The sequence below is a fragment of the Prosopis cineraria genome, unplaced genomic scaffold (assembly GCF_029017545.1).
Source record: "Prosopis cineraria cultivar Desert tree isolate PC_DT_omini unplaced genomic scaffold, ASM2901754v1 PC3, whole genome shotgun sequence".
NCBI classification, from domain to species: Eukaryota; Viridiplantae; Streptophyta; class Magnoliopsida; order Fabales; family Fabaceae; genus Prosopis; species Prosopis cineraria.
In genome coordinates this window covers 8,645,049-8,672,494 of record NW_026555334.1, presented here as the reverse complement: position 1 = coordinate 8,672,494, position 27,446 = coordinate 8,645,049, and the positions used below count along the sequence as shown (strand labels likewise).

Here is a 27,446-nt window from a genome sequence, read left to right as displayed (position 1 = left end):
TATGTAATTCGTTCTTCTTATATGCATTTTTCTCACATCAACTTTTCTATTGCATGTTACAGCCATTGTCATGTACCGTACTAATGTCAATCAGCAATCTCAACAACTAATAATGGGTAGCGGTTGCCTTGATAAAGCAACATCATGGACAATTATCAAGGTATATGTATTTATCATTTATTGTGTATTTACAACATAAATATAAGTCATATCATGTCATTAACTGATCAAATTTTTTATCAAATGTGTGATTGTAGTGTTCGAAACAACATGATAAAGCTAGGGATTGTGGGTATGCTATCATGAGATATATGAAGGACATAATTCAACACACTCCTGTCGAGACTCTTCCAAACAATGTATATATATTATCAACCTTCTATTCATTATTTAATATTTTTAGTAATTAACATGACTTTAGTTTATTGTTTTTGTAATCAGTACTACGAGGACGCATATTGTGACACATTTACTGAGGCTCAAATGGAAGAAGTCCTTGAAGAGTTAGCACTTGGCATTTTGCAAGCGTGGTTTAGATATAACAACCAGCAACAGTGAAGGAATAGATGATGTTGATATATATTTAAAGTTGACATATATATAGTTATACGTATTTGGTCAATTTTTTGAGATATGAAGCTTTATTTTGGCCTTTTATAGGTTTAATTTAAGCTAGTTCAAAGTGTACATAGCTTATGTAGTAATGCACATGTAAATTTCATCATTTTTTGTATAGGATAATATTGTTGGCTGTTGAAATTTTGTTATGGGTGTACTAAATATTGTATTTGTAAATGTTCAATGCAGAGGATTGTTAGAAATGTAAAACATGTATAGTAAAAAAGTAACCTAAAATATTCAACAGTTATATCTAAAAACTGTTGAATATCTTGCATTATATATTCAACAATTTTTTTAATTATTGAATATTAGAATATATTCAATGGCTAAAAAATTTAACCGTTGAATATATTATGAATATGCAACAGTTTATAATAAAAACCATTGCATATTCTCTTGTAGTTAAATAAATCCCATGGTCATATATTCAATGGTTAAATTGTATAATTGTTGAATATATTAAGAATATGCAACGGTTTAAATAAAAACCGTTACATATTCTCTTGTAGTTATTTAAAAAAAAAAAAAGCCCACAGCCATATATTCAACGGTTTTGAAAAAAAAAAACCATTGAATAAAGGTTAAATATTCAACGGTTAAAAACCGTTGAATAAAGGTTCAAAAAATATTTAGCCTGATTACTCAGCAATTTATAACCGTTGAATATTATTTAAAATAACCATTAAATATTACCATTTTTGTAGTAGTGTCTAAAAAAAAGGGAAAAGCTCGAGCTTAATGTGCTCCTCAGACACTCCTTTTGGTTGCATAGTTGAACAAGTCACTTGAAACTCCTTTAAATGCTTGGTAGGATCTTCAACCGCTAAACCATGGAACTTGGGAAAAAAGATAGATTAATCCAAATTTAAGCTCAAAAGCAGCATTAAAACAGGATATTGAACGCATAAAGGTTGATACTGCATGTCAATTGTAGCGAATTCTTTAACGGTTCTCTCAACATTATCTTTAGCCATGGTTACAATCTCAAAATCAAATTCACTATCAGTTTCCATAATATCAGGAATGCTACAAATTAAATCAAACAACATTTCAGCAACAACTAAATCTCTAGTCCTACGATCTCTATGATTCCTACGATTAGCATGACAACTCCTCTCAATTTTTGGATTAAGATCATTTAGTGCATCATAAGAAGATCTTGTCATACATGAAAAAAAAAATGAAGCAAAAGACACAAGTACCAAAAATCACACAAAAGAAAAATCAAATGCCAATTCTAAAACTATGAGAATGAAGAAAAACAAGAAAAATATTAACAATAATAACAAAGACTAAAATCCTAATTTAAATGAGTAAAATCAATTGACTCCCCTGGCAACAACACTAAATTTTGATATTATTGTTGAATAGTGCCAAAATAAAAATAATTTTCAAGATTTGCAATATAGGAGCAATCTGGGTCATTTCCCAAGAAACTAAGGACTTAACTAATTAATTAGGATTTTAACAAACACAACAAAAGTTAAATTACAACACTAAACAGGCGGTTTTAAAATTGGAATTTGAAATATCCAATCAACAAAAATAAGATTAAAAAAAGAGCTATTTAACGCTTAACTAGAATTTATAATGTGAAATGCGATTAACTATACAATTTCTTCCCCTAAGGTGTAATGGTCCTTGTCCAAATTAAAATTTGATTCATTTGATTGAGATTCGTTAAGAAAATTCCAAATTAATTTCTTGAATATTCCTTCAAGGCTTACGGCTTTATCTAGTTCAAAGTCAAATGACAACTCATTCAAATTTTAAACTAAAATCAAGCAGCAATCAATCTTAGAATCTACAAACATAAAGAAAATTCATCAATTTCCTTTTCTAATTCCCCCCTCAAATCTCTAATTAATCAACTAGAAGCTCATGGTATCTCAATATTCAAGAAAGATAGCAAACTAAATATACCCAAATTTGGAGAATATAAATTTTGCAACAACCACAGCAATAATAGAGAGAATTTAATGAACTTTCAAATTTGAAAATTTCATTAAAGCCTACTAATTTCAGTCATTAAGCTACAACCATTAATTTTTAGCTCAAATGCTCCACAAAACATCGAAATATTATGCTCAAATATGAACATACATTAAGCACAAATAAATCATTGCAAAGAGAGCCAAAAGAAAGGGACTTCCATTGCAGACTAAGGGTTAGAATCTTGTAGCCAATTTGCAAGAAACTAGAGCTCCATTACTCCAAAAATCAGATAGAACTGAGCAAGCATGAGGGTGGGAATAGCCGTTGCTGATGGAAATGGAAAGAAAGAAGAAAATGAAGAGCCCGCCACCGCATATGCCTCTGCTCCCTTTTATTTCTTTTCTATCAAAATGCTTCCGCCTTTCAAATTCTTACTTTTTGTATAATGCAAGGGAAGGGCATGAAATTGTAAAAATCACAATATCTTTTTTTACTTATACATCGTCATTGTTCTTAGTTTACTTGAGTGTTTATTGAAATGTGGATATTGTTGCATATTTAGATCTTTCCTCTAAAACCAAAGCTAGCCACTGCTTTTTACAAGGACTTCATCCTTGGTTCTTCTGCTATTGAAAATGGCTTTGTTTGGCTACAAGTGGGTCTCGCGAATCTCCAACAAGGGATGCCCAATGCGATCTTGAATGGAGTCGAAGTGATGAAGATGAGCAATAAGCTCAAGCACCATGGCTTTGAAAGTGGCTGCAACTATTGGGTTGGGATTCCCTATGGCAGCAACGTTTCTTGTCGCAATGATATGTTTCTGATGGCGTCTTCTTCCTCCTCCTCGTTGAGTTGTCTTCTTCCTCTTGGAAGTTTTGTGAGCCATGATCTGAGCCGTCCACTTTATCAATGGGTGTTATTTTGCCACTTATGATGAAACTTTCCTCCTCCTGCTTGTTGACTTCGAATTGTAATCTCATCCACATTAGCCAAGGGTCAAAAAATATATTGCCACATGTTAATGCTTAATGGAGGTTTATATCAATTTAATGGTAGGGGTGAGTGATGGAAGTTAAGGGATGAGTTAGAATCCAATATTTAGTACCTTCTATCCATTATAGAGTATTGAAGGATCAATGACTAGATCCAAAGCTAAGAGAATAAAAGAAGCCCTAAGTTCATTAGTTAGAAATTTCCTAGATGATTGAAAAGTCCTAAAGGCAAATGAACGAAGTTCTAGAAGACTTAAGAAAAAACTTAATATATTGAATCTAACCTAAGATATATACTCAATCCCATATCAATTAGTTTAGTGAATATTATTTCTTAAATTTTCAGAGATTAGTTTATCTTATTTTAAATTAAAATTTAAGTTTCAAAAAATTAGTTTATTTTGTTTTAATTTTAAATAAGGATAAAATATATTCATTAATAATATCATCTATCCATTTAGAATTCTTGGTTAACTAAGATTGCGTCATTTAGGTTTTTAAAAGTCTATTTAAGTAGTTCAACCTTTCGTATTTTGTAGACTTGATTAAATTTATTAATTGAATTTTCTTTCAATTGTGAGGCTATTTCAATTAATGTTGTTCTCCATGAGATAATACACCATAAGATTTTGATTTATCGTGAGCTTAGTTTGATTGCCTATATCAACGAGGTTGCTCCAAGTTTAATTGTTCAGGGTTCGAAATGTAGCAATCATGAATTTAGAATGCAAATTGCCCTTTAATTTATATAGTTCAAGGTTCAAATTGTATATTAATCCTTTTAAAAATCTAAACTATGTTTCTACGTTATGTTTTAATTTACTCTATTTATTTTTTATTTGGAATCAATTTTGATATATATATTGTTCATTATTTTCTAGTCATTCTTATTTAAAACAATTAATATATAATTAAATTTTATTAATTTAATTACAACTGTATTGTCTACGATTTGATCACAATTCAATCATTAAATATTAAATCAGTATTTAGATTGATTCAATTACCTATTCAATTTTTAATAAAGTACTAGAATATAATATTCAGAAATTTATAGATTATTCATTCATCTTAAGCTACATAAAGACAAAATCAAAAACAGAAATCGTTCCAATAGACACTTGATACATTGCCCTAATTATGGCAAAGTAATTTTCTAGCACCCATACTATTGGTTTAATTTTGCTCCCTTCCAATTTAAAAAAATTAAAAATGATATGATATGAATATGGAGGATTGTTTTGCCACTTTATATGAAAAATCTTGTGAGAGAAGGTCAATTTAAAAAGGAGAATTTCTCTTTAAAAAGAAACCCAGAAAGAGTAGGTGTCATACCAGTAGTATCATATATGGCATTTCATATGACAATTATATTTTGAGTAGCAGTCCATGCTACATTCAAGTTCTAAATGTCATATATGAATCAAAACAAATCCAAGATCCTATTCAATAGGATTATCAATTATACCTTTTTATTTTTAGTTTCTATATAACTTTATTGTTTAAAAGAGTCGTGTAGGATTTACTGGATTGTTAGGAAGATTTAAAGAATCTTTTAGATATTTGTGTAATCTAAAATTCCAAATGATCTTTTAATTCTCTTGATAATTTATCATATTTATATTAGGATATTATTTATACATCAAATTGAGTCAATTAGTTTTTTTATTTTATTATGTATTTTCATTTTTTTAAATTAGATGTCCATTAGGAGGGTCTTGTGTGCTCAACTATCTTAATTAAAGTTTTATTGAGGTTTCCAAAATCCCTTACTTATGTTATGATAATTGTTCTGTCTATTTAAAGGTACATTTTGTAAATTGTTTTGAGAAGAGTTGAATATTTATAGAATTGCATTCATGGTTGGATAGAAAGGCATTTTATCAAGAGGTTTTGTGATGTGTATATATATATATATATATATATATATCCTTCTAATTAGAGTCTTAGAGATGTAAAGACGAGTTTTATTTTTTATTTTTAATTTTCTGATTCATTGATAAGCAATTATCTTTTTCGATTCCAGATGAGCAATTATGCTTATTCTAAGGTAAAATTTCTAGAGGACCTAGGAAGCAATTAAAAAAAAAACGAAAGGATTATGATTTTACATTGCAAAACTAGAGGACTATAATGTAAATAAATTTGAGTATAAAATGACAAAAATGCCCTTAATTTTTTTAATTCAACCCCCAAATTGCCCAGAGCTCTGGCACTAGCAACCTCAATTAATAAATTAATTGGGTAGCACCATAATCCTTTTGAGTGGCTAAAGAATCATAACTTCAAATTTCTTCCTGGTGATATCTACCAATTAATAAATTAATTGGGTATCAGCCATTGGCTAGCCTAAAGCTTCAGGAACCAATCATCGATGAGGCTGCCAATGCTTGAGCTATGGTGGCTGTCAACTTTGGAATTAACTTTTGTTAAAAAAAATAAGGATATTTTTATTATTTTATACTTAAACTTATTCATATTTTAGCCTTTTGATTATGTAATGTAAAATCAAAATCCTTTGATCTTTTATTGTAAAAAGATTGCTTCCCAAGTCCTCTTGTGCGATCTTCCCTTATTCTAAAATCCGTGAGGGTAATTTCGGAATATAATTTCTGGATTTCCAATGCAGGCCCCCTAATGATCACATCAAGAGATAATGCGCCAAATAATAGTTTTTCAACGTTCTAACGTCTTGGAGAATTCAATCTAATCCATGATACATCCAATTAAAGTAATAATAGATGTATTCAAAAAAGCACAACGAGACAATCAAAGATTCACGCTAGTAGTCATATAGCAATCAAAGGATATTAAATAAAACCTGTCATGCCTATGATAAGGGATTACACAAACCCAATTAAATAATATAATAATATTTTTGTCAATTTCATTAATTTTTATTTTTTATAATTTTTAATCAACTAACAATTAAAGTTAACATATACTATTGATAGTAGTGACTACTGCTTTTAAAAATTGAATTATAACATTATATTAAAAATGAATTTAAAATTTGGATATTTTTGAACTAATAATCTAAAGATGAAATTGTCCGTTAATTCAATTAAATATATGTTACTTTGTAAAAAATTAATAGCATCGTCTTTTTGTGTTCATAAAAGTTTTTTCATTATATTATAGAGAGGCGATATAAGAAAAAATTAAAGATAATTAAAATAAATTAATTTTAAAAATTGAAATTACTTTAACTATTTTTTAAAAAAGTATAAAATAGTTAAAAATTACTTATATTAAACATAATACGAAGAATATGTAAAAATATCAAAGACATTCTCGAGATATTGGTAAGGCCACTATTAATAAGAACAATCATGCATAATTGGACCTTGATTAATTTAGATAGGTGGTGGAAATACTCTCAAAGTATCTACGATAGCAAATGATGAAATAAAAAAAAAAATATAACTTACAAAGAGATTATGACCATTCTTTGGAACTAAAATCATGATTGGAAAAAAAAAATACACTTCTGTTAGTTTTTCAAATATTAATAGGAAGTTAGTGAGAGATCCACGGTGCTGTTTATCGTCTGCATGTCAAATTTTATAATTAATGGATACGATTTGTAAGTTTCAGGATGCAATGAATGTAGCAATTTCGTATTTCAGTCTTTGTCCGCTGAAAGAAAGCCAAATTCCTCCCAAACTCTTCCATTTTCTTGATAGGACCAAAAATCGCAGCCAAGAAATCTACAAGATTTTCAATGTATAATATTCAAGATTCAAGACCCATAATCTACATTATTAAAAACTACTGAGCTATGTTCATCACTTCTATGATTTGTCTTGACTTCTAATTTTCTGATAACCTCATATCTTACACGCCATTCATTTTGGCGCAAGCGGGACTTTTCAACAAAATTGCGTACAATGGATTCCAACACCTCTCTCTCATGTAATTTGTGCGTTTATATATTTGTATGTGGGTATGTATCATTTTGCTCTATAAAACTTCACTCATTTGTAGCCTAACCCAACCTAAGCTTCAAATTGTGTGTGTGTGAGAGAGAGAGCGGGGGGGGTTTGAAATAAAGCAATGGGTTCTGTTGCAGGAGGAGGATCAAAACCCCATGCCGTGTTGACGCCATTTCCAGTTCAAGGGCATATCAACTCAGTGTTGAAATTAGCTAAGCTCCTTCATCTTCATGGTTTTTTCATAACCTTCGTCAACACTGAGTTCAACCATAAACGCTTGCTTAGATCAAGAGGTTACGAAATCCTTCATGGCCTTTCAAATTTCCAATTTGAAACCATCCCAGATGGTCTTCCTCCTCCTGCTGATGATAATTCTACTCAGGACATAGCCTGCCTCTGTGATGCCATCGAAAATAAGTTTCTCATTCCCTTCAAGAACCTTCTTGCTAGACTCCATGACTCTTCCTCTAATGGCTTCATTCCCCCAGTCACTTGCTTGGTTTCTGATGTTTGCATGGTGTTCACTGTTGAAGCTGCTGAAGCTTTTCAGCTCCCCATCATTCTTCATTGGCCTGCTAGTACTTATTCATTCTTAGCTGTTGTGCACTATCAAAATGTAGTTGAAAGAGGTCTTATCCCCCTAAAAGGTATTGTACTCTTTTCTCACTATGCTACCATGTGTATTAGTGTTCCATATGTTTCTTACATTAATTTTGGTTCTAATCATTTGTGGTTCTAATGTGCAGATGAGAGTTATCTAACAAATGGATACCTAGAGCAAGAAATAGATTGGATTCCTGGTATGAGAAATATCAAGTTGAAAGATCTCCCTTCTTTTGTAAGAACAACAGATCCAAATGACTTGATCTTGAACTTTCTCATTGCAATGGCGAAAAAAGCTCACAAAGCCTCTGCCATTTGTTTCAACACATTTGATGAGCTTGAAGGTGAGGCAATGGAAGCTCTTTCCTCCATTTACCAAACTCCTCTTTACACAATAGGCCCTCTCCCTTCATTTCTAAACCAAATTCCAGGTAGCAACCAATTGGCATCTCTGAATTTCAGCCTTTGGAAAGAAGAGAGTCAGTGCCTCGATTGGCTAGAACCCAAGGAACCTGGATCTGTGGTTTATGTGAATTTCGGAAGCATCACAACTATGTCTCCAGAACAATTGTATGAGTTTGCTTGGGGTTTAGCTAATAGTAGGAAACCATTCTTGTGGATAATAAGGCCTGACCTTGTAAATGGTGGTTCAGTGATTCTGTCACCTGAGTTTTTGAGCGAGACTAAGGATAGAGGCTTCATGGCTAGCTGGTGTGAACAAGAGAAAGTGTTAAACCATCCTTCAATTGGAGGATTCTTGACTCATTGTGGGTGGAATTCCATTACAGAGAGTATTTGTGCAGGAGTTCCTTTGGCATGTTGGCCTTTTTTTGGTGATCAACAAACAAATTGTAGGTATGTTTGTAGAGATTGGGGAATTGGAATTGAGATTGATAATAATGTGAAGAGAGAAGATGTGGAGAAGATTGTGAATGACTTGATGGAAGGAGAGAAAGGGAAGAAAATGAGACAAAAGGCTTTGGAGTGGAAGAAAATTGCTGAAAAAGACACAAAACCTGGTGGATCTTCATACATCAACTTGGAGAAAGTGATCAAGGATATGCTGATCAAATAAAAAAACTAGGGTGCCCCCTGAAAAAGTTTGATTTTGTTTTATTTCCATGTGTGCTTGAAAACTTATCTTTTATGTTTGAATATAATAAAGGCAAAAGTATACTTTTAGTCCTCTAATTTTATATAAAGTTTCAATTTGGTCCTTTAATTTTATGAAGTATCTCTTTAGTTCTTTAATCTTAATATCTTTACTTTCAAATGATTATTTTTTGTGTCAATCATTGTTATTTTAGAAGAAAAAAGCTAAATTTAATATGTCAATATTTAAAAATATTTTGTCAATATTTGAAAGTTCAATATAAAAATTTATTGGGATAAAAGTAACAATATTAAAGTTAAAAGATTAAAAAGACACTTTATAAAGTTAAGAGACTATAATGAAACGTTGTGTAAAATTAAAAAACTAAATGTATACTTCAGTGTATTATAAAAGTATAATTTTTTGTGTTGTATGTTATAAATAATGATTTATTTCATGTCAATAAATATATTTTATAAGAAGTTTTCCAAAATAGAAAGTTTATGATACGCATGGGTCAAGTATGGCCTAAATAACCCTTGTTTCTCCTATTTGACACATATAAAGCAATGTCAATTTGAGTATTAATTATGCTATTTTTGTTGGCAAATTTAAAAAGGACAATTTAAATATTATCTCAAGTGATATTTTTTAAATAAACAATTAATTCATTAATGAGAAGAGATTACAACATAATCAATAGAAACACTTAGTGCAATAAGATGATCATGAATTAAAAGCATGTATCAAAACTCCCAACTTCGTCTTGCACAATAAAATGCTTCCTTGTATACAAAGTTAAAAGAAACACGCTAATATCTATTTAAGATTATCCTAACTTCTTTAATAATATCTCCAAAAGTAAAACTATCAATAAAAAAAGGTGTCTAGTGTCATTGTAGTATGAAGCTATCTCAAAAAAAGAAAAATGTAAGAGTAGTATAGTGGACTACTGATTTTGTATTCTCATAAAAGGCCCTATTTTGCCTTCAAAATATGTGCTTATTCACGTAGTCAACTTGAATAAGCACATATTTTAAACCATGATACACAAATGAATTATGTTGTATTGTTGTGTATCTAAAGTAGGAAGAACGAGCTTCACAGAAGCAGCTTATGCTCGAGAGTATGTGAAATCAGATCAAGAAACACATGCGAGGCTGAAATCAAGGAGAGGCAAAATGGTTGGTCAAAATAGTAATTTGATATTTTACATGATAAAAAATAATATTTGCCTCTTGATATTTATTTCTAACTTAATTAGGAGATTTAATAAATGTTAAATTTTTTTATAAGGTACTCATTTATAATTTTTGGGTTTTTTTATAATTTTTAAGTTTTTTATCATTTTTTGAGTCTAACTAATAGTCAAAATTAATAATTGGTAATGATATGGGCAATGTTATATCGTTTTTTATAATTAAAGAAAAATATTGCACCACAAAAAAAATTTAAAATATTAAAGTATCTTAAAAATTTAAAATTTAAAATGTTGTATCTTAAAAAAAATTGACATTTGAGTTGGTTTTCAAATGTTAATACAAAGTCAGAGTCATTTTAAAGATTTGTAAGTTTGAGGACGCAATGAATCTAGCATTTTCGTCTTCGTTTTTTTCCAACCTATCACGGATGTCAAACGTTCTTTAAATAAGTACTGTAAATCCTATTTACTATGTCACGTGTAAGTTGACTTTTTAACAAAGCCACATATAAATTGGTTAGGAAAAAAATATCCATCATGTATTATATTAAAGTATCATTTTGCCCACAAAACTTAATCTCCTTACTCTTGGGTTTGCCCCTTTCATAAATGGGACCGATGATGATGATGACAATATATAGAGGCAACAAATGGATTATTGGATTTTGAAGTAATAAGAATAGGCTAGCAAATGGGTTAATCGGTTTTAATGTTGTACCTTATAACAACATATAGATGGAGTACGGGCAACACGAAGAAGAGTCTGAAGTATTTTGATGAAATCATCTCCTTGTGTCTGTTTCTTTCTATTTTCTTCTGCACTTTTCCTTGCGACAAACTCATAGCCTTGTGACTAATCTTTTCATTCATACAATTAAAGGAGTTGTTTTTTGAACTATTCCCTGTCATATTATTTCAATTCTGATCCCTACTGATTGTTCAATAAAGGTGATCGTGACAGCCACTTTTAATTCAAAAAGAAAAAACGACCAAAAAAAAAAAAAACAGGCCGAGAGCTTGTCAACGTTTTAACGGCCAGGCGGTTGGATTTTTATCAGACATAATTTATCATAAAAAAGTTAGTTAATATGGTTCATTTTGAATATGGATATAATTTTGTCAAAATATATATCCACACCCCCATTATATCTCAAAACCAATTATAAACTTAAAATCATAATTTTATTAAAAATATCTAAACATCTCTATATACATCAAAAATTAATTATAAATTTAAAATTATAAATATTTCATAAACTATTCTTACATAATTTTCAATTGCAGTTTTCTAAACATTTATCCAAAAAATATATAAACATTTTATAAATCATATTTTTGGATTCATAATTAATTTTAACATGTATAATAGTGTTTGAATATTTTTAAGAACATTATGATTTTGGAATCATAATTAATTTTAACATGTATCTAGGAAAGCACAAGACTATTAACCAATTATTCCCTCTTTTCATTAACATGAAGAAAATTTAAACAACTTTGTGACAATTAAAAATGATATTTATACCTTGAAATTGTTTTAAAATATATAATTTTTTAATTTTACCCTTCTTTGTAATTAATAATCATATTAAGTTATTTTCTAGGAACTTGAATGATAATAAATAAACAAGCGCAAATTTAAAAAAAAAACATTAATTGCTCTAATTTTTCCGTATGTTAAGAACAATTAGAATCTTTTTGTGTTTATAAATATTCTTTATTGTATAATTTTAACATTTAAGTTACTTTTAACTGTTTTTTTTTTCAAAATCATATGAAATGGCTAAAAATAATTTATATTAAAGGTAATACAAAGAATATATAATTTGAAAATTAAAGAGAACTTGGTTGGTTCGACTAGTCAAAAGAATTGAATCAACTTAATTTTGTAACGTCAAGCCCGGTTGGATTTTTATCAGAAAAAATTGATCATGAAAAAAAGTTAATTAATATGGTTGATTTTGAATATAAGTGATTTATGTTATATGATATAATTAATTTATAAAATTAATTAATAAGATTGATTGTAATTACAATTAAAAATCAATTAGAATCATAATTTTGTAAAAATATATCCATACACCCTATTGTATGTCAAAATTAATTACAAACTCAAAATTAAAATTTTATTAAAAATATCCAAACATTCCTGTTTACGTCAAAATCAATTATAATTTTATAAAAAATTATCCAAAAAATATATAAACCATTTTACAAATCATGTTTTTAAATTTTAATTGGCATATATAATGATGTTTGAATATTTTTAAGAAAATCATAATTTTAAATTCATAATTAATTTTTGCGAAAGCACAAGACAAGCTAATTAGTAACCAATTACTCCCTCTTTTCATTAATATAAAGCAAATTAACCAATTTTGTGCCAATTAAAAGTTATATTTATACCTGAAAATTTTTCAAAAACATTAAATTTTTCAATTTTGCCCTTCTTTATAATTTATAATAATATTAAATTTTTCTAGGAAAAATTAAAAAAAAACATTAATTGTTCTCATTTTTCAGTATATTAAGGGAAAAAATATTTCAAAATTTGTCTTATATTAAGGATTGGAGGGAGTACACTCTAATGAGAAAATCATGATTATCTCTCTAATAAGACTCACGCTAATATTTATATTGCAAGCAAAGGATATCAAATAAAACCTGATACTGCCTATAAGGCGATTACACTCACACAATTACATAAATTTATATTTTGACCAAAAAAACTACATAAATTTCTAAAAAAAAATATTAAACATGTACAAAAATTAAGTTGGTACAGGTAGATCATAGATGATCAGTCTTTAAAGTGTGATAACTTAGAATCATTTAAATACTTCCTCTCCTCTGTTCCTTTAATACAAGTCACATTCTAACAGGTTTTTATAGTTTTAAATATATGTTACTTAGTAAAAAATTAATAGTATCAATTTTTTTGTGCTCGTAAATATTATTTATTATATTGTAGAGAGGGGATATAAGAAAAAAAAAGTAAAAGTAATTCAAATAGATTGATTATAATTGAAGAATAATGTTATAAATTAATAGTAATTTTGATATAATTTTAAAAATTTAAATTACTTTTAAGTATTTTTTTTTTCAAAACCATAGGAATATATAATTTGAAAATGAGGGGTGCTTGGTTGGTATGCTCAGTTAGGGAATCAAATCAGCCTCTCTTTTTTTTTACCAAAAATAAAATCAGCCTTTTTAAAAAAAAAATCTCAGTTTTAAAATTAATGGATATGATTTGGAAGTTTCAAGATGCACTGAATCTAGCATTCTGGTCCCTCAGTCTGTGTCTCTTTTTCCACAGAAAGAGTCAACATGTCAAACTTCTTCCAAACTCTTCCATTTCTTGGTAGGACAAAAAATAGCAGCAAAATCTACAAGATTTTCAATATATATTCATGATTCAACATAATCTACATCATTTGTCCCCGGCATTTAATTTTCTAACAACCTCATCTCTTACATATTATTCATTTTAATGTACTCTTTTTATCCTTATATATAAAATACTTTTAATCGAATCACATAAATTAATAAAATTGATTATCTAATTAAAAGTACAGCAACATTTCAATTTTACCTTTAATTATTATAAATAAAAAATGAATCTATTTTTTAAAAGTAAATTAATGGGAGTACTTATTTTTTTCTTTTTTCAATTTAATAAGGATATAATGATATATTTATTTAAAAATATGTTAACAATATTTTATATTTAAGGATAAAAAAAATTTTAAAATTTTTTTTTTATATAAGGACGGAGGGAGTAAGTTGGACTTCTCAACAAAATTGCCAACAATGGATTCCAACTTAGTTTCCCAGTTCACGTCGTCCACTTACAACGTGTCACATCTGTCTATATATATATGTATATCAATATATGTATGTATAATTTTGCTCTCTAAAACTTCAATCATTTGTTGCCTAACTCCAACCTAAGCTTCAAATATTGAGAGAGAGAGAGATTTGAAATAAAGCAACGGATCCTTTTGAAGGAGGAGGATCAAAACCCCACGCTGTGTTGACTCCATTTCCAGCTCAAGGGCATATCAACTCAGTGTTGAAATTAGCTAAGCTGCTTCATCTTCAAGGCTTTTTTATAACCTTCGTCAACACTGAGTTCAACCATAAACGCTTGCTTAGATCAAGAGGTTACGAAATCCTTCATGGCCTCTCAAATTTCCAATTTGAAACCATCCCAGATGGTCTTCCTCCTCCTGCTGATGATAATGCTACTCAGGACATAGCCTCTCTCTCTGATGCCATCGAAAAGAAGTTTCTCATTCCCTTCAAGAACCTTCTTGCTAGACTCCATGACTCTTCCTCTAATGGCTTCATTCCCCCAGTCACATGCTTGGTTTCTGATGTTTCCATGATGTTCACTGTTGAAGCCGCTGAAGCTTTCAGCTCCCCAACATTCTTCATTGGCCTGCTAGTACGTATTCATTATTAGCTGTTGTGCACTTTCAAAATCTAGTTGAAAGAGGTCTTATACCACTCAAAGGTATTGTACTCTTATCTCACTATGCTACCATGTGTATTAGTGTTCATATGTTTCTTACTTCAATTTTGGGTCTAATCATTTGTGGTTCTAATGTGCAGATGAGAGTTATCTAACAAATGGATACCTAGAGCAAGAAATAGATTGGATTCCTGGTCTGAGAAACATCAGGCTGAAAGATCTCCCTTCTTTTTTGAGGACAACAGATCCAAATGACTTGATTTTTAGCTTTCTCATCAAAATGGCAGAAAAAGCTCACAAAGGCTCTGCCATTTGTTTCAACATATTTGATGAGCTGGAAGGTGAGGCAATGGAAGCTCTTTCCTCCATTTACCAAACTCCTCTTTACACAATTGGCCCTCTCCCTTCATTTCTAAGCCAAATTCCAGGTAGCAACCAATTGGCATCTCTAAATTCCAGCCTTTGGAAAGAAGAGAGTCAGTGTCTTGATTGGCTAGAATCTAAGGAACCTGGATCTCTGGTTTATGTGAATTTCGGAAGCGTCACAACTATGTCTCCGGAACAATTGTATGAGTTTGCTTGGGGTTTAGCTAATAGTAGGAAACCATTCTTGTGGACAGTAAGGCCTGACCTTGTAAATGGTGGTTCAGTGATTCTGTCACCTGAGTTTTTGAGCGAGACTGAGGATAGAGGCTTCATAGCTAGCTGGTGTGAACAAGAGAAAGTGTTAAACCATCCTTCAATTGGAGGATTCTTGACTCATTGTGGGTGGAATTCCATTACAGAGAGTATTTGTGCAGGAGTTCCTTTGGCATGTTGGCCTTTTTTGGGTGATCAACAAACAAATTGTAGGTATGGTTGTAAAGATTGGGGAATTGGAATTGAGATTGATAATAATGTGAAGAGAGAAGATGTGGAGAAGATTGTGAATGAGTTGATGGAAGGAGAGAAAGGGAAGAAGATGAGACACAAGGCTTTGGAGTGGAAGAAAATTGCAGAAAAAGACACAAAACCTGGTGGCTCTTCCTACATCAACTTGGAGAAAGTGATTAAGGATATGCTGATCAAACCAAAAAACTAAGGCGTGCTTGAAAACTTATCTTTTATGTTTGAATATAATAAAAGTATACATTTGTGTGATGTATGTTATAAGTAACGTTTTATTTCATGTCAAGGTAATATATTTTATAAGAAATTTTCAAAAATAGAAAGTTTATGATGCGCAGGGGTCAAGTATGGCCTAAATAACACTTGTTTGTCCTATTTAATTTGAGACATACAAAGCTGTGTCAATTTGAGTATTAATTATGCTAATTTTGTTGGCAATTTAAAAAAAGAACAATTTAAATATTATCTTCGGAGATATTTTTTAAAGAAAAAAATCAATTCATTAATAAAAAGATATTACAACACTATCAATAGAAACACTTAGTGCAATAAGATGATCATTAATCAAAAGTATATATCAAAACTCCCAACTTCGTCTTGCACAATAATATGCTTCCTTGTATGCAAAGTTTAAAGAACACACTAATATCTATTTAATAGTATCCTCGGTTGGTTAATAATATCTCTAAAAACAAAATAGTACAGTACTAATTTTGTATTCTCATAAAAGGCCCTATTTTGCCTTCAAAATATGTGCTTTTTGCCTTCAAAATATCTGCTTATTCAAGTAGTCAACTTGAATAAGCACATATTTTCATAAGCACATATTTTCAACCATGATACACAAATGAATGATGTTGTATTGTTGTGCATCTAAAGTATGCAACAATGCATGATGGGTACAGACTAACCTGTAATGAGATCAAATTACAAAGATTGATTAATTAAAAAGAAAAGCTGAACCAATTAATTTTTAGAATTAATATAATTTGTATTCATTTGTTCCTTTTCATAAGATATCAATTGATGTTTTTATCTATAAGATATTTTGTAAAATGTAGATGATAATTAGTTTTTGGATTAAGGTGCATTTTTAATAGGGTTAAGGGTCAGTTTTATCCCTGAACTGTATACAAAAGCTTACAAATGACTCTAAATTTAACTTAGAGTTAATTTTATCTTTCAACATTAGAATTTTGCTTCCTCTATACCCCAGACGTTAATTATCCATTAGTAGGGCCCACATGAATTTTTTAAATATTTTTAATAATAAAATATAATAGTGGAACCCACTTTATATTTTTTGAAGTTAAGGGTTTAAAATGTCCCTCAACTAAGCAAAAAGGGTTAGAATCACTCCTAAAGTCAAAAAGGGGTCATTTATATCCTTCAACTGCTAACATTTTTTATTTTATTAGTACTATTTGTTGTGTCAATTTTTACTATAATGAGGCCCACATTTGAATTCTTTTAATATTTTTAGTGGGCATCGTCATTCTTTTATATTTTTATCATTTTAAAAAATACCTCTCTTCTCTCTCTCCCCTCTCCCCCCTTTCATTCCCTCTCATTTGCTCGTTCTTGGACTGAAACAGTAGAGTAGCAGCAACAGAGCACCCAACATGTCGATTGCAGTCTTGTTATTGTCATGAATGGTCAAGTTGAAAAGTCCACTAGAAGCATGTTCCTACAATGGTTGGTGAAATTTTGGCAATGGCAAAATTGAGGATAAGGTTTGGAATTACAATAGAAAAATCAAGCTTAAAGCCATTGGGGAGCCATGGTGTGAATTTTAAATTTTTACAAGCTTAAACAGAGACTTGCTCGAAGGTGTGGCCTGAGCCCTAAGGAGACTTACTAAAAATATTAAAAAAATGGTGAGACATATTAAAAAAATTAAATGTGGGCCCTACTAAAGGTGAAATTTGATGGAATAAATGACAGCGTGATGGAATCAAAAATTTTAATAGTTGAAGGATATAAATAACCCTTTCTTGACTATAGGGGCAACCTTAGCCCTTTCTGCTTGGTTGAGGATCATTTTGAACCCTTATTCCTATAAAAAAAATTGGTGGGACCCATTAAAAATATTAAATTCAAATGTGGGTTCTACTAATGTGAAATTTGATGGAATGGATGGAAAAGTAATGGAACAAAAAATCTTAGTTTTTGAGGGGTATAAATTACTTTTTTTGACTTTAGAGGCAATCATAACTCTTTATGCTTAGTTGAAGGGCATTTTAGACCCTTAACTGTCTTTAATATTGGGCTTTTTTTTTTAGGAACATTAGGCATCTTGTACCAATAATTGGTCCAATTTTTCTCTTGAACTATTTTTTTGATGAACAAAAAACTCTTTCTGTTAGTCAACCGTTAATTTTGCTGTTTTCTACTAACAAAGCATATGTGTAGGGCTCATACACAGTGATAAGTAAGATATTAACCATATTTTTTAATATTAATTTATTTGCAAACTCTTTTTTTAGAAATGCTGAGCTCCCTAAAGTCTCTTTCTAGGAGCATAAGACACCCTGAAGTCTTATTAAAGTAAAATTAAATACTCCCTTTGTTCAAAAATGTAAGACATTTTTGACTAAATTTTACCCCCAATAAAGTAGTTATCTACTTTTAAACTAACCCTATATTTTTATATTTACCCCTATTGAACACTCTATAATAATAAACATAAAGTCATTCATCAATAGTGGTACTTTTAAAAAAAGGTAATGATTACACTTCAAAAAGTTAAAAATGCCTCACATTTTTAAACATCTAATTCCTCAAAAAATGTCTTACATTTTTTAATGGAGGGAGTAAATATTGTTAAAATATTAAATATTTTAATATTTAATAATTTAAATATTATTATTTATAAATATACATCCAAAATTTATAAATTATTTTTTTAAATATTAATAGCTCAATCTAGTTTCTTAGAAATTTATAGATAACTTATAATTTTTTATATATCAATCATATTTTTAATATTGATCAAGTTTCATAAATTTTTTAGGTTCTTTTTTGTAATTTTTTATCAACTAACAGTTTTCTTCCAAATATTGCAACAACCAATTTAATATTTTGATATTTTGCAATTTATATTAAAACCGAAGAGAATAAACCTCCAAATTAATATAAGAACTTTCCCCCTTATCTCTCCATCATTCTCTTGTTAAGTAGCTTTTTTTAGCATATTAATGGAACATGCAATATTTTTCAAATAAGCATTGTCATTGGCATATTGGTTTTAATCTATCATTTTTCTAATTTTACTCCTAACACAATAGTGTGCAGAGAGTATTAAATTTAGGTGGTGCAATGAAGGAATAGCGTTAGTTGACAAAAATAAATTATAGAGAATGATCAAAAAATTTAAGAAACTTAATCCATATTAAAAATATGATCAATAAATAAAAAATTATAAATCATTTATAAATTTTTGAAAAACAACTAGTTTTGAGTTATTAATATTAAAAATAATTTACAAATTTTAGATGAATATTTATAAATAATAATATTTAAATTATTAAATGTAGAAATATTTAATATTTTAGCAATATTTATTAAATTTTATTTTAACAAGACTTCAAGGTACTTAATACTCCTGAAAAAGAATTTAGAGACAAATTAGTACCAAAGAATATGGTAAAAGTCCTACCTATCAATGTGTAGGTAACTCATACATTCTATGTCATTAAAAATAATAAAGTTAATAGCTGACTAATAGAAGTTTTTTTTTTCTTCTCAAAAATATAGTTCTAGAAAAAATTGCCCTATTTATTAGTTCTCTCAAAAAAAATTTAGAGATAAAAGTCACCTTAACCCTTAGTTTTTTCCAAGATGTCTTATTATTTTTTTTTTGAGCAAATCCAAGATGTCTTATTAGAATTAATATAAAATGCAATATCATATAGGGACTCAAAGTCAAGATGACGTGCTTGAACGATTATAGTCATTTTTATTAGAACGTTGGTTGGCAAACAAGGTATGTTTAGTTAATGACAGAGTGTATAGAAATAAAAATATTATTTAAGCAGGATCAATTAATTATAAAAAATGAAATAATTGTGAGGACATCAATTAATTAATTTTTTATCTAAGTAGGATCAATTGTGTACTAATGCTGCTAATAATCCATGAATAAAGCAAAGGACAAAAGAGTAAATTGATCTAAACACTACAACAAATAAGCTAAATATGATGTCTTATATTTGAGGGTTATAAGTGTAAAACAATAAATAAAAAAGGTTCTAAATACTTGACGGTTGTTTGTATATTTGACGATTATATTGATGTAACCGTCAAATATATCTGCACCCCAAATTTAATTTTTTTTATAAATATATTTGACACTTGTTTGCTAATAACCGTCAAGTATATTTTGGTGTATTTGATGGTTATTTGTAAAAAAAAACATCAAATATATTGTTTAAAAGAAAAATAAAAAAATTAATTACTTGATGCTTGTTTATTAATAATCATCAAGTATGTCTACATTTTATTTGACGGTTATTTAATAACAACGTCAAGTAAGGAATACTTGACGATTATTATGAAATAACAGTCAAGTATTTCCTTTTTAATGGTTATTTATGAAAAAGCGTCAAATATATAGTTTAAAAGAAAAAATAAAAAAAGTAATTACTTGATGCTTATTTATTAATAACCATCAAGTATGTATGCATTTTATTTGACGGTTATTTAATAACAAGCATCAAATAAGGAATACTTGATGGTTATTACGAAATAAGCGTCAAGTATTGCCTTTTAAATTTATGCTCCAGAACCTTTCATTTTCACATTTCTGCAACTCGAATGTTTTCGAAAACACACCCAGAGTGCTCGAAAATCATTTTCCGTCACTGAAACTTTCTAAAAACGCAGATTTAGACTCGATTTTTCTTGAGTTTTGCTCGTGGGTTCCATTTTTTAGGGTTTATGGGTTGTTCGTTCATCCAAGTCTTTATTTCAGCATTTTGAGTTCGTTCTTCACCTTCTATATGTAAGTTTAATTTCTCCTTTATTTGTTTAATTCATTTTTAGGTTTAGTTTGTAGGGTAAATCTAACTTCAAATTCCCTTACTTGCTTTTCAACAATGCAAAACGCAAGTTGTCTTCTTTCCTCCTTCCCCTACTCTTCTTCTTCATCCTCATACTCTACCTCTCTTAAGTAAGCTAGCCTATCCTTCTTTCTTGTGATATTGTTGTCAATTGATTGTAATTAGGGAGTTGATTGAAATTAGCAATTGGAATATGAATTTTTTGTTCATTAGAACTACGATTTGTGATTGAATGTATATAGGCTTTGGTTTTCGGTTCTTTGTTAGTTATGAAATTAAATTTAAGAGTATATGAAAATTAATTTACTGTTGGGCATTATATGAATTTATTAAAAATTTGCTTCCCTTGTTGTGGTGATGGTGATTAATTTTGTTGTTGGATAATTTGATTAGCTATGATTGAGTTATGTTGAATTTATAGGACAAAATTTTTGCATTAATTATTGCTATGGATAATTTGATTGGGTATAAGTATTATATAAGAAATTGTGAATGATAAAATTTTTGAATAAAGAGAGGGTTCAAAACCTGAAAAACTCTTTTTTTAAGCTATTATGTTACCAAATTTTTTGGAATAAAATTTTTATATCAATTGTTGTTGGGTAACTTGATTGAGTATAAATTATATGAGAACTTGAATGATGAAACTTCTTATTTAAGTTGATTAATTGTGTGCTTTTTATATAAGTTGATTAATGTTTGAATTACTTGTGTGAATTTTTTTTAAGTTGATTAATTGTATTCTTTTTATTTAAGTTGATTAATGTTTGAATTAATTATGTGAATTTTGTTTAAGTTATTTAATGTTTGATTTAATTGTCTTCCTTTATAGATAAATGGCTTCTGATAGCGAGTCTGTTGATACCCGCCATCAATTCTAGCTACAAATTTGACTGAGGTTTCAAGTACACAGAAAAAGCTAGAGCAGGAGTACAATAACATTCAACGGGGCCTAACGATAATAGAAGAGGTGATAAAGACAAGAGCTGCAGGAAAAAAATTGATGTGCAATGGAACAAGAAAAGGCAAGGAATTAAATCCTCAAAATTCATAAGTTATATTGGGGTGGTGGCAAAGACTACTATGCCTATCACAATAAATCATGACGCAAAGTAGATAAGGCCATGAAGGCTCTTTGTTTGGGATACTGTAGCAGTAAATTACATTTTACTAAGTATATTTTGGTATAAACTATTTTTAAAATTAATGCATATGATATTGTTTATTTTATTTTACAGTCAGGATTTAACATTGATGAGAGTAGGCAAGATTTTGTCCTACAAAAGGCTGGGAGGGCACCACATTCTTTCACATATTTCATCACACAGAAATATTTGAAAGATCCTGATGCTAAATTTGTAGCTTGAGTTCCTCCCTTATTACAGCCTTTGGTAAAACAAGAGGATTGGGATGCTTTTGTTGCCTCACGACGTGAGAAGGAATTCAAGGTATTAATGTTTCTTAAATTTTAAGTTTGGTGTTATTTATTGATTGTATGTGTATGTACTAACAAAAATTTTTGTTATTAACTCGTCAAGGAATTAAGTGCTTAGAATAAGGAGAAAGTAGTGAAGAATGAATATCCTTATAGAGCAAGGAGGTTGAGGTATACAGGCATTGAGTAGAAACAATTAGAGGAGGAAGGATTAGAGGTTACCATATCCCGCCATAAGCTCTGGGCATTGGCACGCACTAATAAAGAAGGAATTATTGACAAGCCCCGCGTAAACGAGGTTACTGAAAAAATTGTAAGTATTATATTTATCTACTACTTAATAATTAATTATGAAATATCCAAACTAATCATATTTACTCCACACAGGATTCCATCTCTCAGGAAGTCTCACAAGGCAACCTTCCTAAGAATGGGGATATCTAGGCTAGGGCATTGAGAACTGTTGACCACCTTAGTCATGTCAGGGGTGTCGGCTTCGACGTCACGAAGAAGCAATATTTTGGCAAGATAAAGAAGCGAACATCAGCTTCTTCTTCTGAGGTCCAAGAGCTGAGAGAAGAGCAAGCCGTTACGAAGCAGCAACTACTAGCCCAGGCAGGATTAATTGACATGTTGTTGAAAGGGCAACTACTAGACCTAATGAGTGGCTTGTAGCTTGATCTAACTCACCTTTGGCAGGGTGACTTGACGTTCAAGCATGGTGTAAGGAGAAATATAAAGTATAATCATGTAAATTAAATAATTGTTTGGTTTGTTTAGAAATAATTCACTAGTGCAAAAAGGCATTTTTCGCACAGAAAATGATGTGTGACAGAAGCAAGTGTGGTAATAAAACTGCGGTGAAAAATATTTTACTTGTGACTAAATTAGACACAATTAAAATTTAATTTAATTCATTAGACATAAATAATTTATATTTATTTATTAATTAAATTTTTATAATTTAAGTTAGTTATTTTTTACGAATTACAACAATAGTTGGTCTTTATATTTGTCGCCATATGATCTACATTTTTTACTTATTTGCACATTTGCCATTGGATATACTATTACTATAGTTATATTGAAAATTAGGGTGAAAAGTCTATTGTTAAAATTATAATTTGTACTAGTGATTGTTTGGATAGTTATTTTGTTGGCCCACTTAACAATCGCATGATTAAATGTCTCACATGCATTATTACATATTAATCTTGGTTATTACTTTTTACATGAACAAATTCGGCTGAAAAAGCGCACACACACACACACAGAGTGTTGAGCATGTAGACTTTATTTATGAATTATTGTATCTTATATGCCAAAAGAATTATGTTTATCCCTCTTGATCCTTAATTTGATTTGAATATTATATCATGAGGATTCTGTTTGTCCCTTACAGCCTTAGTATTTGTGAAGTAAAATTGTGATAATTGCACCCCTATATGGTAATTTTGCTTTGGCAATAACCAATGTTTGGAAAAGTATTGTGTGGGCCCAAATTGGGTGTTAATAGTAAAAATATAGTTTGTAAAGTGTTAGTTACCTGATTATGGTTTTTAAATTGCAATAAGGGTGTATGCTTGAAGTACTTAGTAACTATTTTTCTTAATTATTATGGTAGAGTAACTTTATTATGATTAAATTTTTCTACCATAATAGATCCTTTTTATCATGGTAAATTATTTGTGGAGATTTTTATTATAATAAAGGGAGAATTGCAATAAGGGCCCTCAGAATGAACATAGTTGCAAATAAGGTTTAAATGATTTTGATATAACTCTTAAGAGCCCAAGGGCCTAATTTACGATTATGTTCAACTCTATAATAACCCAATTACCCCTTACATTCAGGTCACTCCTTGACTTCACATTTTCTTCCCTCTCTTTTTCTTCCTCAGACTTCCTTTTTTCCTTTCCACTTTCACATTGATTCCCTATTGTTTTTTGAACAATTTCCTAATAAGGGTAGTGCCTATGGCAATAGATAGGAGTGTGAATCTAATATCCTGCTTTCTTTCACTAATAAAACCTTAAATTGTGGGTAGCTAATGGTGAACTCTCCACTGTTGCTACCATAAACATCGCGTAAGAGTAGATTGTGTCTTATTCTACACTATCTAAATTCCCACCAATATAATACTTTTGATTGTGATCATACTTCTTCAGCACCATTATACTAGATTCTCTGAAGAACATTGTATCATCATCTCCTTGTACTTCCTAAACCATGCTTCTTTTTCTTCCTTTTATCTTATTGTAAATATTTCATTGATGAAGGATAGTGTATCTAAATGGATATTCTATTGTTAATAAATGAATTTTGATTGTTATTTATAGACCTTTTGTTGTAAATTTTATATGGGTTACTTGTAAATTTCATCTTGCAAATTTCAAGAATGACATAGTTGTTGATTATTTTATGTTTCAGACCTGAAATTTGATGCAAAACTTTATGTCTATTGTCACGTCTCGAAATATAGAAGTGACCGACATGGGATATGCATCTAAACACACATCCCTTAAGTCTAATTCGAGAAATTTTCTATTTTTAAAAATACTTGTCATTTAAAATGATGCCTTAATATTTTTTATTTGTGGAAATCTTGACAAAATCTCTCATGTACATAAGATTTTCTAAAATTTTATAATACAAATTTTCAATCAAATATCAGTCATCTAGAAGCTCAGCTCCTTCCAACCAATAGATAGAATATATATATATATATATATATATTGAAATAAGGATCCTAATTATAGTATATGTGGAGCACCTAAAATTTAATCTACAAAATACAATTTCATAATTCAAATTATATAAACCAAAACCTACCACATTCTCTATTTCCCAACTAGTGATAGACCTTTTAATGACTCACATGAGATTCAGCATTAGCTAATGAATGTGAGATTAAAATATTTTTCAGTGAATAGCATTCTCAAAAATAAAGTTTAAAAGAGTAAAAATAATAAACGCAAACAATTATGTAAAATAATTACAAATATGATAATTCAATACTAAATTTATAAATCTTAATCATAACCATAAAATGAAAATAAATTGAAATTGCTTTATTCTATCATGTTTGAAGAAACTAAATTATTCATATATGAATTAAAATAATATACTTACTGACTAAAACCATTGAAATTTCAAATATACAAGTTAATTAAAAATTTAGAATTTTGAGGATTTAACAGAACAAGTAACAAACGTGAACACACAATCCACAAGGGTAAAATAACTAGACGCAGCCTGAGACACAAAAATAGACGTGGACACACAGTCTACGAGAGTAAGTAACCAGATGTGGTTGAAACCACGAATCAAACGTGAACACACAGTTCATGAGGATAACTAACCAAACGTAGTCGAAGCCACGAAACAAACTCAAGCATAGGGCCCATGAATAACAAATGTGAGAACAGAGCTCACGAAAATCAAATTAGCTAGTCATTAACCATAGCGCGCTAAGGGCTAATGGAATTATCATTAGCAACCAATGTTCTGCTCATAGTCCTCTAAAATTTACTTTTCAAACATGTGAGAATAATCATTTTTAACATACAATTTGTATTCTCAAGATCAAACTCGCATGAATCATTTCAAACTTTAATTCAATATTCATCAAAATAAATTTTCATAATAATGTTCATTCTTGCATTTATTTGGTGACCAACATTTTTTAAAAAATTGGTCAAAATAATTTTATTGGTCTTAAAAATATAACCCATAAGGAAAATACATGTACCTATCATATCTCAATTATTCCTTGCCAAAATTAAATATATAATTTCACAAGATAAACTAATTTAATTAACAAATGCCCAATACTTAACACAATCAATAATGATAATTAAAAATCATCTACATAAAATATAATGTTTTAGAAAAAGAAATTTTATTGATAAATTAATAGAGATGCTATTCACTTACCTGTATAGTTCTCAAGTGTATAATTTACTTCGAAACTAGTCTCCTATATGAAAATGCTTTGTCTTTAAATTTTTAATATTCAAATAATATCATTGTCATTTTCTCAAACATGCTTTACCATTCAAAAATCTTTAATCCCAAATAACAGAGAAAATAAAAGAAAGAAAACCTTTACTTTTATCTTTATCAACATTGCATCAAAACATTTCAAGAAAAATATATAAATAGCGATTTAATTCTTAAATTACCAACACAAATATCTCTCCCAAAAATATTAAATTTTTATTTTAACTTTCATTGCAAAATACATATGTCTTGCAAGATTATTTAATCAATGATGACATACCTATCACTTTTTTTTTTCCACTTAAAGACCAAAATTTTTCTTTTTTAAACATTCATCAAACATCCTTTACAAAGGTTGTCCTATATACTAATCAACTTCCATTTTTCATTAAAGAAAATTATCTACTATTAACTATTTAATTAACAACAACATAATTATCATATGCATCTTGTCATCATATGGCAAGTTCTCCTAATATTTATTTCATCGAACACCTCAAAAGCATTAATCTTAAATCTACGATTCCAACTTATTTTTCCTTCAAATTCATTCCAACAGCTCCTAATATATGTTTTGAAAAAAATTGTCATTTGAACCCATTTCCTCTTACAATAACCAAATACTTATACAAATCCTCAAGGTTTAGTTTGATTAAAATTTCCCATACTCCCTCTTATTCTCCTAATAGTCTCAGCATAGGAAAATCAAGGCTTCATTTCTAGCCAACATCTAGTAATACATGTGCAAAATCAAAAAGAAGAAGGAAGAAAATTTATAGCTCACTTAATTAGCTGAACAGTAAAGAATAGAGTTTAAAATTCTCTCAGCCCACATCAACGACTACCGTTAATAAGAAAAAGATGCTACTCATATCAATAATGACTGAAGTTGGAAGGAGAGTTTACCATGCTTGCAAGGAAGAAGAAACTGAAGCTCACAGTTGAATAAGGGAGGGATGGACTCACAATCTGCAACCCCCACGCAGTGGTTCTTGATGGACATTACAATAGTGGCGAGCGAAGTTCCTGCTCTCATCGACGGCAAGTTAAATAGGGGAGAATAGAGGTGACTGGATTGGGAGTTTTGAGCTTTTGATCATAAATTTCTCTTGCTCTCACATGGACTAAAGATGAACCAGAGTAGGAACAAGGAAGAATGTTACAGTCACCAAAATCAGTCCCACTGGAGGAGGAAGAAGATGGA

General features: G+C 29.5%; 1 protein-coding gene and 1 pseudogene across 1 annotated transcript; both read left to right on the top strand.

Moving 5' to 3' along the window:
- Nucleotides 1-7,499: 7,499 nt before the first annotated feature.
- LOC129304937 (7-deoxyloganetin glucosyltransferase-like) lies at nt 7,500-9,277 on the top strand. Its single transcript, XM_054944787.1, has 2 exons — nt 7,500-8,130; nt 8,230-9,277. Exons 1-2 carry the CDS (start codon nt 7,605-7,607, stop codon nt 9,159-9,161), a joined length of 1,458 nt encoding a protein of 485 aa, XP_054800762.1. The 5' UTR covers nt 7,500-7,604; the 3' UTR covers nt 9,162-9,277.
- Nucleotides 9,278-13,622: 4,345 nt separating this feature from the next.
- LOC129305355 (7-deoxyloganetin glucosyltransferase-like) lies at nt 13,623-16,020 on the top strand (annotated as a pseudogene).
- Nucleotides 16,021-27,446: the final 11,426 nt, after the last annotated feature.